The sequence below is a fragment of the Rissa tridactyla genome, chromosome 8 (assembly GCF_028500815.1).
Source record: "Rissa tridactyla isolate bRisTri1 chromosome 8, bRisTri1.patW.cur.20221130, whole genome shotgun sequence".
Classification (NCBI taxonomy): Eukaryota; Metazoa; Chordata; class Aves; order Charadriiformes; family Laridae; genus Rissa; species Rissa tridactyla.
Window position 1 is genome coordinate 21,733,608 of NC_071473.1, and position 12,333 is coordinate 21,745,940.

A 12,333-nucleotide genomic window follows, 5' to 3' on the forward strand; every position below is an offset into this window, starting at 1 on the left:
GAAATAGAAGGAATACCTGTCCAAGTAGCAGTATTTTTTGTCATTGCCCATTTTAAAAAGGCTATTTTACAGTTATAAAAAAAGCTGTAAATCATAGCATTCAATATCAATTCCAGGTAACTCTCCTGTAGTGCCATTTGTCAGGTCTCGGGCATTCGTGTGTTCTGTTGTTTGTATGTATTTCTAAAATGTATTTTTAAAAAAATAGTTTAGTCCTGGGTACATTTGGCAGACTTTGAAAGCAAAAGTAGAATTTTCCATGAAGCAAAAAGGAAGATAAGAGTATTCTAAAGCCTATTAAATTTTCTTCCCGTATAAATTCTTACTAACCTTTTTCATCAGCAAAATCCTTTTTAAGTTACCACTTTGTCTTCCTGAAATCTCCTTTTTCCTTTGCACATTTGTTTATGGAGTTGCAAGTGCAAAAGTGCTACTGAATTTCAAGGTGAAACAGAAGGACCTTTCCAGATCCTTATTGTGCTTTCTTGTTCAGTTCTGCTTCTGAGAGAAATCTAAGGAGTAAGGAGGGTTTCAGAAGCTCCCTTGAAAGTATTTGAGACAGTGCAAAGGAGAGGAAATTGTCCTGCTGGCTGGAGAACGTGGAAATAGTTGGGAATAGCGGCAAACAGTTTGCAAGAAAGTGGCAACTTCCATGTAAGCCTGAAAACTGCCCTCTGAGGACAGCTTTCATTCAATAAGGCCTAACAATACTATTTGATGCAAGCTTTGTTTAAAGCATTCAGCCCCTAGCTTGTGCAAAAGCAGCAGGCTTAAGGATCTTGGCGGGGCCTCCTGTGGAAAATATGACAGCAAAGTGAAGATAAGTGTAGGAGATTTTAAAAGGAGGGGAGGATTAATGAAAAAAACCTACCACTAAAAGGCCAAAAACCCTACTACCATAATTTGTTGCATGTTTTTGGCATGTTGTGTAGTTGTACTATAGGGGTTCTCGCAGCGTAGTTGCTCCCATAGAAGAAGCAGTGTTTCATACAAACATTAGGTTACAAAGGTTGTTTTACCAAATGAGTAAAAAAAGTAAAAGTCTTGTAACATTTTTCTCTTGATCGTGATTTGACTCCTGAGTAGTGCTTTCCCTAGAGACGTGCCTTATGGTACTGTTTAAAATGAAAGATCTTTCCTTGTTAACAGTATGACTGCCTAAGAAAGATCAGCTGTCTAAATGTGCTTTCGATAAAGTATAGACACCTACCCAGTTGAATAATATTGGGAACTATTTTAGTAGATATTATTTTTCATTTTAATGGTGGAACTTTAGCCCAGTTGATCATTCTTGCTTCTGCAGGTAAATGGTAAATGCAAAGCAAGAAGTGCCTGCTTCAAATCTGACCAAACTGGGTATTTATTGACATCAGGAATGTGATGGCTCTTTAATAACCTGAGTAAACAAGAGATGTTGCTGTCAGGCAAATTCCTGCTGGGGAAAAAATCGGGATATAAACTAATGTAATGCAAACTAGTTTTAATCTTCATGAAAGGGAGTGATGTCTGCAGCAGGCATTCAGGTTTCCTATGGGAAAAGCCCAGGCAAGTGTTTATGCCTTGTTTTTTTTAAATTAGTCTTAAAAATACTAGAGAGCCTACATCAATCACTGACCTGTGTGCCAAGAATTCTCTAGCTGAGACTCAAGTGAGAAGGTTCTGCTTGTGTAGCTCGATGCTGAGATTTATCATGTTAAGGTTGTTTTGCTGACAACTTAAATCTTAAATGTCATCAAAATTAATTAAGATCTAAGGCCATATAATAAAATTATAAACCACGCAGCGGTTCAATATTTTGGTTATACCTGAGTTTTCTACAGCTCTAAGTATACTTGTACTGCTGAATGACAGTTGCATTCTTCCTTCCCTTTTTTTGAGACAGAATGAGTGTTATCCATGCGCATTTGAACAGGTGGGTAGTCTGTGAAACAGTGAAATGTAAGTAGCTACTACCCAAAGTAAAATCTGCTATCATTTATATTTTTGTTCTCAGGTTCCTGCCAACTTGATGACCTTTGAATAATAGGCTAATGCAAAACAAAAAAGAACAATTTGAACCATCTCCTGATGAAAAAATGTGCCAGCTGTATTCTGTGCCAGAACAGAGCCTGTCAACTCAATCTCTGAACTCTGGAGCCCTGAACAAAATCACTAATGGTTGGGGAGTAGAGTCCCCCAAATTAAAAATGGAGTTGCAACATGAATTGCCATGGACCATGCTTCATTATATTCTCTGAACTGACCTGTGGAAACCACTGCCTTAAAGAGTGAAAGGAAAAACAACATGAAACACCAAATAGTGTGTGTGAAACTTCTGGCGGTGCTGTGCTTGAGTTAAATAGATTGTAGCTAGTTTGAGTTTCTTTTAACTTTATACTAATTTTGAAAATAACTCACCTTTTTAGGCATTCTTAAGAAAACAAGTAAACTGGTATTTGAGAGTTGTATCAAAAGCGATGTATCAACCAGGTAAAAGAGGTACTAAACACTCTAGAGATGTTGTTTGGACTATACCAGGAGTTCTCGGTGGGAGCTTGTCCCAGGCACACTCTCAGACTTACAAGTATAAGAAATGTAACAACTGCAAGTTTAAAATAGCAGTAACCTTGCAAACCTTAGTACTGTATGGGAGCCACGTTCCCTACAAGTGGCACAAAGGCTGAGCACTTAACACACCAAAAATTTTTTTTGGTACATTGTTACCTAATTCCTGGTTAAAAAAGTAGTTCACGTGTTTTGGGTGGTCGGTGTGTGTGTAAGAGACAAAGCTGAAAGCACTGTTGGGTCAGAACTGAGTGTTTTCTTCCCATTTGTTTCTGCACCTGTCATTCTCCTACATACGAAGGTTGAATGACGAAAAAACCCAACACCTGGGTATCGTTCATGGAGACATTTTACTTCTCTGGGTATCTGTTAATTAACGGTTAGGGACCACTGTCAGTGTATGGTATCACTTATAAGTTCTATGTTATAAAAAGATAGAGGCACAATTTCAAGCTTTCATGTTCTTATTTGGCAATAATTGATTTCAGTATCTGTCTTGGTCCAAATAGTTGACATTGTGTGGTATTGATAACATGGCCTAAAGCAGACCTTACATACAGAAGCTCTTTTGATCTTCAGGCAAATAATTTATCAGAAGGTAGGATAACCTAAGGAGAGAAAAGGTGTGGGACTATCAAAATTCCGTCCTTGTCAGGAATAATTCTTGGTCACTGAAATTACTCACAGAAAAAAACACTATGGTTGTAAAAAGGGAGCCATGCTTTATATGTGTGTTTTATGCTTAAGACTTTGATTCTTGCTTTATTTGGGTTTCCTTGATGTCACCTAGATATAGTTTCCTGGATGATTAGTCTTTCTTTAATCTTCAAAAATATGATCTTTGTAAAGCAAGGAAACATTGTCCAAAATATGACTCTAATATCAGAACTTGAAAGTCTGTGAAAAAGTAGTAACTGTTCCATTGACATTGTGGTTTAGTGGCCGTAAATACGCTTGCAGATTCCACCATGAATACTCCTTTTTAAAAAGAAACAAGCTACCTACCAGTCTGTGGCAGAGTTCTCTGACTATCAATAAAGGTTTCTACTAGTAGTTATTCTTTTGAAAATGTACAGTTTGTTCATTGCATCTGAGTAGAAGCCTATAAATTCACTTTTTTGGTTTTTTTCCAGAGTCAAATTAATCTCAATGGAAATTACTAATTTCTCATTTCTAGGAGGCAAAAAAGGAGGACAATCCAATCTCACAGTAAAAAGGAAAAAAAAAAAAAACACAACACAAAAACCCCAACCAGTTGGTGGTGTAGAGTAAAGGTAGTAGGCCAGTTTATGTTTCCAAGAATTGTTCTTGTGAATTGGCTCTTGGTAGAAAGAAAACAGTAGAAGGATGCTTCTGTCAGAGTTACACCACAAGCACCGTGGGAGTTTGTGTCCCTTTGCAATTATTTTGTTGTTGTTGTTCTGATGGGGAAGGAATAGCCTGTTCTGATCCTGAAGTCATGTATTTTGGGAAGGGGTTGCTTGGCTGAATCCCTCTGCAAATCACACATCTCCCAAGTTTACCCATGTTGGGTGTATAGTAAAGACAACATCTTCATAGCCAGCAGTGTTACCGTAGTAGACTTTGCACAACTTTAGTTTTGGGTTTTTTTTAATTTTAAAAATTACTTAATGTGTCTTTCTTCTCAACAACTAAGTGTTTTTTAACAATGTGTGTACTTTTCTAAGCATTGTGTGTAATAGCCTGTGGATTTTGGATTTTTAAATAAGCTATTGTAGGTTCATTGCAGCATAACTGTATCTGTTCTTCTGTTAGTGAAAGAAAACGTGACTGGGAGCCACAGCCTGACATCACACAGCTTTGCTAAAGACAGAGCCAGGTCAGAAGGTGTCATTTGTTATTGTCTTTTTTTTTTTTATTTTCCAGCTGTTTTGAGCTAGGTTTTTATGGTAGGAAGATGGTGGGGAAAACTGTTCACAAATTGTTGCTGTTAGCAGCTTTCATTGTTCTTAGGCCTCCTGCTCTTCTTGGTGTTCTACCCTCAGATACGCAGTTTCTCATGGGAGAGACTGAATATTGTGGGAGGAGTTACTTAAAATGTGTTACCAGAATAACTGGAGTGGTTAATGACAACACAGAAAACATTATTGGCACTTGTTACAATGAGTAGTTCGGTACTGCTGTTGTTTATCTCCTATTTAGCCACGTAGTCCTACAGGGCAACACAGAAGTACTGGAATGTGACGTATTTTGAGATAAATGGTGCTCAGAAAGGGGTGGTGGTTTTGTTCCCTGAAGGAAAGTTGCCTCAGCTAAGCTTTGGAAAGCCTCACACAAGTCAAATACGCTGTTAAAGAACGTAGTAATGCTCTTTTTTAAATAGAGGGTTTTAAAAAATTAAATAATTAAAACCAGTGCTGAGAAAACAAGGACAGCAATGAGCTCATGGTATTCAGGTAAGACTGTCATCCAGACTTTGGCAGTTTCCCTTTGGTTTTTATTTTTAATGTATTGCTCTAATTCTTTATCTTGTTAATAACTGCTGAAATACTTGAGCTAATATTTATCACTTTATTTCTTAATGTTTTCATTTTGAAACTAAAGATGCCCCTTAGAGTACCCTGTTTGGAAGGCATATGAGCAAAAAGTAGTCAGAGTAAATCTTCAAAGCAAGGCTTCACGTGTAAATGTCAGCTACGTGCTGACTGCTAAGCGCTTTGTTAGCTAAACTAGCAGTCTTGGTAAAGATTGAACAACAAGAAATGTCTGGTTTATGAAGTTGGTGCAGTGCACTGGAAGTACGTCACGTGGCACTGGTTGTTGAATACTTACTGCTAGCTTTTACCTTTCTCACTTAATCGGTACTACTTTTGGCTAGGTTTTTTTAAACCTGACTTCTATCCCGGTGTTCTTAGAAAGCAAATCCAGAGATTTATTTTTGAAAAACTCTTGATAATTTGAATAAACATAGCTCATCACAGACGCATATTTCATTTTGCAGACATTTCATGCCAGAGGACTATTACTCTGTCTGTTGTGATTCAATAAGTATTTAGGTGCAAGTTACAGGCTTTAAAACTACCACCACTAAGAGAATGTGCATACTTAATGAATGAGCTTTAGCACCCAGCTGTAAAATTGTGTTACTGTTAGCTCTTCTAAATTACTGTGAAAAATCATATCCTATGTAAGAAAGATCTGAAAAAGAAAATACTGTAACAGCAGACATTATTTGTCAACTTTGCAGCTGGTGTATTAAGCAGCCCCCTAGTTACACAAAAGTTTTATCCTCCGACTTGAGAAATTGATGTCTCTCTTGGGGAGTCAGCTGATGAACTTTCCTCCTCAAAATGCAACTGCAGAGCACTTGAACTTTTACCACGAAAAGTGTTTATAGAAGTATGCATATTTGAAAACATTGGAAGCAAAAGAAAGCATAAAAAAAACCCCCAGCAGGATTTCATTACTTATCTTTTCCTCACTAGAAGTAAATTCATCTAATCTAATTTTTCTTGCAACATCAGCCTCCTCTGTTTGCATTTATACATTTTCAACAATAGTCCTCCTCTATTAGTATCAGACATAACAAATGATAAAAGGAAATGCTTTCCTTTCCAGCAGAAGTAATTGCAGGGGTTTTGTGCTGCTGAGGCACTCGAGGAGGTGAGGTCCCTTTTGATAAAAGGCAAATTGATCTTGTGGTTTTGGTTAACTGTAGCAAATCTTGTCCAAATCAAGATAAGATAAATCATGGGATGTTTTTTCTTCTGTCTCTGTCAGTGGCATTTTCTTCATTCTTTGTCCCTTTTTTGATATGCTAACTCACCAGCATTAGTAGTTCCAGTCTTTTCTGTGACTGGCTGTAGTATGCTGCCTGTTGCAAGCATGAAGACACCAGGGCTGGTACTAAATCGCAGCAGTTAATTGCTTATTCTACCTACAAGGACAAGTTTTTAAAGTTTTGTTGTTATTTAAGTATTGCCCTTTTTCTTTAACTTTCTCTAAAAGTGGCTTGTGCATAAGGTGATTTGTCTTGGGAAAGTTGTCATTAAAAGAATCTGTACGAGTGGACGCTGAATTTGTTTGTAGGGGTTATCTAGTTGTGTTTTTGGTTTTTGTTTGTTTGGGTTTTTTTTAAACCATCATTCTAATTTGTAATGCATCAAGAGGGTGAGTGCTTGGATTTAAGGAGGACTTTTATCAGTGCCTTATTATTGACTTGAAGACCAATTCCTTTCTTTCAGTGCTGAGAGTACCACAATGGCAGACATGCTTACTGTGTCCTTGATGTACCAAGGGGTGACATTCCTTATGGTCACTGCATTTCTGCAGAAGTCAGTTGTTTTGGTCAATGTAAAATAGTTGTGGCTTCAGTTGCTTTAGTTGTTGGGGTTTTTTTCTGTATTTGTATAGCTGCTTTTTAGCAAAAATGCAGAGGTAGCTTGGGCTTGTTCAGCTTTCGTCAGAAGTAGCTCGGACTTCTTCAAAATTAATTTATTTTTATGTTGATATGTCTCTAAGTAGATTGGGGGGGGGGGTGTGTGTAACTGAAAAGGGTAGTCCAAGTCACAGTCTAGACCACATGAACGTAAGAGCTCACATCATTAGAAAGGATCTTGCTTCCTTTCTCCCATTTTGATTCAAACATTGAAGAGCATTCTTAGGAGAAGACTTACTTCTTACAAGCTTTTAGTTAATGTAAAATAAATACTACAGGAACAACTATTTAGGGAAAGAGAAGGCTTGGATAAATCTTACTCTTTCTTAATATCTTAGAAGCTCGGGTTTTGTCTGTTGTATTTCTAGTGCCAACACTATGTAGAGAGTACTCAGTGAAACAACTGCTAGAGATTGTTTTAGTAGCAAGAGTTTAGAAGCTTTGCAAGGGGAAATGAAAGTAAGAATGTATTGTTCTTAAGCGATTAAATATTTGTTTTCCTGGAACACATCCTTATAAAACCATAGCAGTTTTGCTACAGTGTTTATAAATTGGGATGTTGGAAAGGGAAGAATAATTTGAAAATTCATCTCTTGCTTTCTAAGAATATTCAAAAACAATAGAAGGGTCAGGTCAAAGGAGAAGAGACAAATGTGTTTAGCCATGCCTGCTGCAGAACAGAGCTGACAAGTTTTCGTGAAGTTACGTTGCTAAAAAAAAAAAAGGTGTATGAAATGTAACGAAATGCAAATTCCTGCAGGTCATGGCATGGTTGTGGCTGTTAGCCTGATCTTGTTCTTGAATGGCTAGAAGCATTGTAAATGTTCCGTTTCCTCTGTGTGTTGGATTAGCGTATTATTTATCTTTATTTGGGTAGGTTCTGGCCTTCGCATGTGTTTCCTGAAGGTATTTCTTACCATTCCAAAACTGAAAAGCAGTATAAATTGATGAAGTGTTGAAATAAAAGGTTTAGGTTGCCTTGTTTAGAGGCACTTCTAGCTCCTTGTGTACAGGAGCACATCCATTCACATACTACTGTACTGAAGTGTGAAAAGCACCCGGAAATCATATATATGTTTTATAATAATCCTGTAAGGACCAACTGTCACTGGAAGGGGGATCAAGGTCATCATGCAGTAAACACAAGCCATTTTTAATATTCCCTGCAGGCGTGAGGTGTTATAGGGATAGAGGGATTGCACTATGATCTCATTGAGTGATGTGCAGTTTGGCTGTCCTCTAGCCTTTTTCTTCAACTTTTTTTTAATACTTTATTCTGTGTGTGCGTGTGAAAATTGTGTGTTTGCATAAGCTAGTTTAAATGAATTTAAGTACAGGTTTCAAAAATCTTTCATACTGAAATAAATGATTTAAAAGATAGATTGTGTCCGAAGTTTTAATTTCTCATTAAAAAACTGCATTCATATTGCAGCCAGGTTTTGCGACATGGAATTTGACTGTCTTTCAGAATGACGCTGAGATCAGCTGGAATTTTGGGAGCTTTTTTCAATGAACCTCTGAAATGTACCTTGTAAATATACCATTGTCTGTGAGTACAAAAGAAATCCAAAAACTATCAGGAAAATAGAGTTCATTGAAGAGAGTTATGTTTAGTTTCAGAGATCATTCTCTTAAATGATGTGTTTTTTCTCTCTATGGTAGTATATCAGATTTTTTTCTGTTGTTTCTATACTTAGAGATGTGATAAATTTAAACTCACTGAAAGCAGTCATCAGGCAGATTGGCTCTTCACTTAAGGAGCAACTACGTGGAAGATAAACTGAAAATGAAGAAGGAATGAATAGCATGCAAAGCCTTCTACCACATTAGCTTTTGAGTTGGTGTTACATCTCCACTTTCTGTGCCTTTTTAATTCTTTTAATCCTTACTGAACAGGATCGCGCAGCCCTCAGTGGGAAACGCTGTGGGGTGAGGTTGGGAAATATGTGTCAGATTGTGAGCCTTGGGCTCCTCCTCTTTTTTTTTTTTTTTAACTCCGTAATGGAACATTCATTTCAAATGTATAAAGAAAGAAGGAATAAAGTAGATTTTTGTACTTCCCCTTTTTCTTATTCACAGATTACTGTGTTTGAGGAAATGCTTTGTGGTTGATAGTGTAAAAAGAAACACAGAATTAATTAGGTGGTGATTGCTATTTTCTTGTTCCTTTTCAAAGCTCTTTTTTTTACTCATCGATTTCTGGCAAACAGATTTTCTGATGAGATGCTTTATTAACTCGGATGCTGACTCCATGCTCTCCGGCAGGCGCCTGAGACTGCACATTGAGAGGCACAGAGTAAAGGCATTCTTGGTTCAGATGCCTCTTCTTGGAAAAGATTTTTCCTCCCCTGTTTCAGCTGCATCTCTGTCTACAGCAGTGCTTGTGAGCTTGCGATTCCAAGGCTGGTGCTCTCCTCTGTTAGCTTCATCGTGTGTCTCTGACTTCTGTCTTTCATATACTTTCTGCCTTTAAATCCCTAAGGGTGCCCCTTAAGGGCATCTTTCTGCAGTGTCTGTTTGAAGTGGCTGGAGTGAGAGTTCTTTGAAGCATATTTTTATTTATTTATGTATTTATTTTCATATCAAAGAACATGTCAAGGACTCCTTTGGCCTCTTGCCTTATGTTCTTGTCTCTTGAGCGGCTGCTTATAGGAGAGGGCCTCCAGTCCATAGAGTGAGAGGACAGGTGGGGGAGAGGCACCTGATCTCCTAATTGTGCCTCAACTGGAATGATTTTCATTGTGGCTGTACTTCCTGCTCTCTTTCAGCAGGTGCATATGCTAGCAAGTCCATCAACTGAACGGTCCTTTTGAAATTGTAAAAAATGTGAATTACCGCCTTGGTTTTCTAACTTCATCTTTGGTTTGGATTTGTTTTTTCCTTTTTGCATGTGAAGGAACCACACTGGGGGGAGAGGGGGCTTCACATCCGTGGCAGAAACAGAGAAACCAAACCACAGATGCATGAAATAAGCGAGCTGAAAAGAAGAGGTGAACTTTTCTCTACTGTATTAAGCTTAGTTTTTGTAAATGAGAATGTTAGGTGACAAAAATGTAAGCAGATGATATCCAGATGTAAGCAGATGATATTGTTTTGGCATGAACTGTATGCTTTGACTGAACAGTGGGGAGATATGTTTTTTATAACAGCAGATAAATTGAATACAGAAGACTGAATCCATGCTTCTAACTTGTAAGTAATATTTTTATTAGTTTTTGCTTAAATTGAGCATTATTACTGAAACATATGTCCCTACGTAGGTAATAGTCATCTTTGCGCTGGTATTTGCCTCTTTCAGATCCTCATTTTTAGTTCAATTTGGTATTTAAGGACAAACCTTCTGCCTGTCTCCTAGAACTGGTGCAAGAGACCGTTAGTTGCTGCTGTGCAAAACCAGCCTTTACTAAACGTCTTTGTTTTTCTCTTTAGAAGAAGCGGTTTGTATGTAATCCGTAGAACATTACAGAGCATGTCATGGACCTGATGAAAAGTTCCAGCGTATAAGATGTTACGATTTTTATTCTGAAACGTTCAAAAGGAGATCTGCAAAGGGAAAAATGAAAGCGTATTTTTTTTTCAGATTAAAAAAGTGGGGTCGTTTGATGTATAGCAAAACACAAAATGAGCACAAGCTAAAGAGACCTCGTACAAGAATACAGCCAGCAGCAAAGCGTTACTACATCTTTCATTTTCTTCTCAGTTAGGAAAATGTGTTACTTTCATTATGGAAAAGGGATAAGGAGCTGAACTGGTTTAAGGTCAAATAATATAGCTAAACATTTAAATAGTTCGTTGCTTATTGAAGATGCACGTTACAGCCAAGGGTAAACTGTGGCTTGTGTTGCTCAGTACGTCACTGTGCAGAAGTTCCGTAATGTTTTAGAACAACTGTCTGGAATATAGAAAGCAGCTCATTCTTAGGACGAAGAAGTATGGAAATATAGTGAAGAAGCATGAGAGGAGGGAGTCATTGCCTCACCCAGGAGCAATCCCAAAGCAGTGGCTTAGAGAAAAATTTATGGTATTGTGAATAGCTCACTAGTGTTACATCATAGAACTGGGAAGAGCGTACACAAACGCTGAGTTCCCAGTGCTGAAACAGCAGTATGCTCTTTAATTAGTATAAACGTGTATCTAAGATTTATTCAAAACAAGACAACCTAAATGGAGTCATTGTGATCTATTATAATTCATGATTTGGGGATATTTGGTATTAGCAAGCATTTTCTGAACTTTTGACTTGCGCCACATATCCAAAACGCTGTGTGTAGCAGTTACCAAGCCTGGGTCGCTCTCACCCCAGTCACCAATTCCCCATGTGTTACAGAATGTTAAACTGGTGCTGCTTTTGTTCTAATGCCTGATCTTTGGTACCTGTGTCAGAGGCTTCACAGGAAAGAGTGAAACCTACAGTGTGCAGGTGAGGAGTGAACTTTTAGCGAGGTAAGTAACTTCTGACACTTAGTGACTGTCCTATGAATTGAAAGCTTTAGAGTTTCGTTTTCTTAATTTCATGCAATATAATGGCTGTAATAATGAAAATATTTCTGCTGATCTCTTAGTTTCCTTGATGTAATCCATCAAAATGTATGTTAATGAAAATGAAAACACTTCTGATAATAAAAATATTTGATCTATGTTGAAAAGTATGTTTAAAATAACCCTCCTCCAGAAACTTACTTTTTAATGTTGACTATTTCAGTAACCTGGATTACCGAACAGGCCCACAATCAGCACAGTTGAGAGCTTTAGGGATTTCTCAGGTAAGATTAAATAATAATTAAAGAAGTAACACATACCAATGCCACTTCTAGTCTTGCTTTAACCCAGAAGCCTTTGCTTGACACCATAAGGGATTACATGGGAGCTCTCAACAGCCCCCTGCAGCTTCCATTGCAGAAAGACCAGATTGCAATTGAATGACTTAAGGATCACCTTGGTCCTTCCAGAAAGGATCCAGTCTTTGCACATTTGTGAGGAGTCATGTACATCGAGATCCTTCATAGCCATCATGTAGCATGCCCTGAAATGTATCGGGCGTAATGGCTTGGAGAGACCATATTCAACGGCACATCTGGCACTCTTTCGTACGGAGCCTCTTTGACGCTCACTAGAAGAGTGCCAGATAGAAAGTGAGGATCATGTTCTCCATACACTTAATCAGTTTTAATTAAACCTAGAGTCTTGCTTCTAAGAGTCTCTGAATACCATAGAGAAATGAGAATCCATTCCTGATGTCTCTTGCCTGCAGTACTGTACACCACCAAGGTGGTAGGAGGGTTTTGTGACTATCAGCTTCAAGGAAGGTTGTACATAAAGCCCTTTGTCTGAAGCTTACTTTTTTATAAATCCCAAAGTGTGTTTGGGGAGTGGACGGTGTGGTGCTTTCG

At 37.9% G+C, this 12,333-nt stretch overlaps 1 protein-coding gene across 10 annotated transcripts in view; it reads left to right on the forward strand.

Annotated features, from left to right (window-relative positions):
* RALGPS2 (Ral GEF with PH domain and SH3 binding motif 2) overlaps positions 1-8,498 on the forward strand; it is a 152,272-nt gene extending 143,774 nt beyond the window's left edge. For 7 of the 10 annotated variants that reach the window (XM_054211236.1, XM_054211235.1, XM_054211242.1 and 4 more), the window contains one exon: positions 1,994-8,497. In XM_054211236.1, the coding sequence (XP_054067211.1) occupies positions 1,994-2,023 (30 nt within the window). In that variant the 3' untranslated portion in view covers positions 2,024-8,497. Of the gene's footprint in view, positions 1-1,993 lie in introns of all 10 variants that reach the window. The other 3 variants (XM_054211237.1, XM_054211245.1, XM_054211238.1) reach the window with 1 other exon arrangement.
* The last annotated feature ends 3,835 nt before the right edge of the window (positions 8,499-12,333 follow it).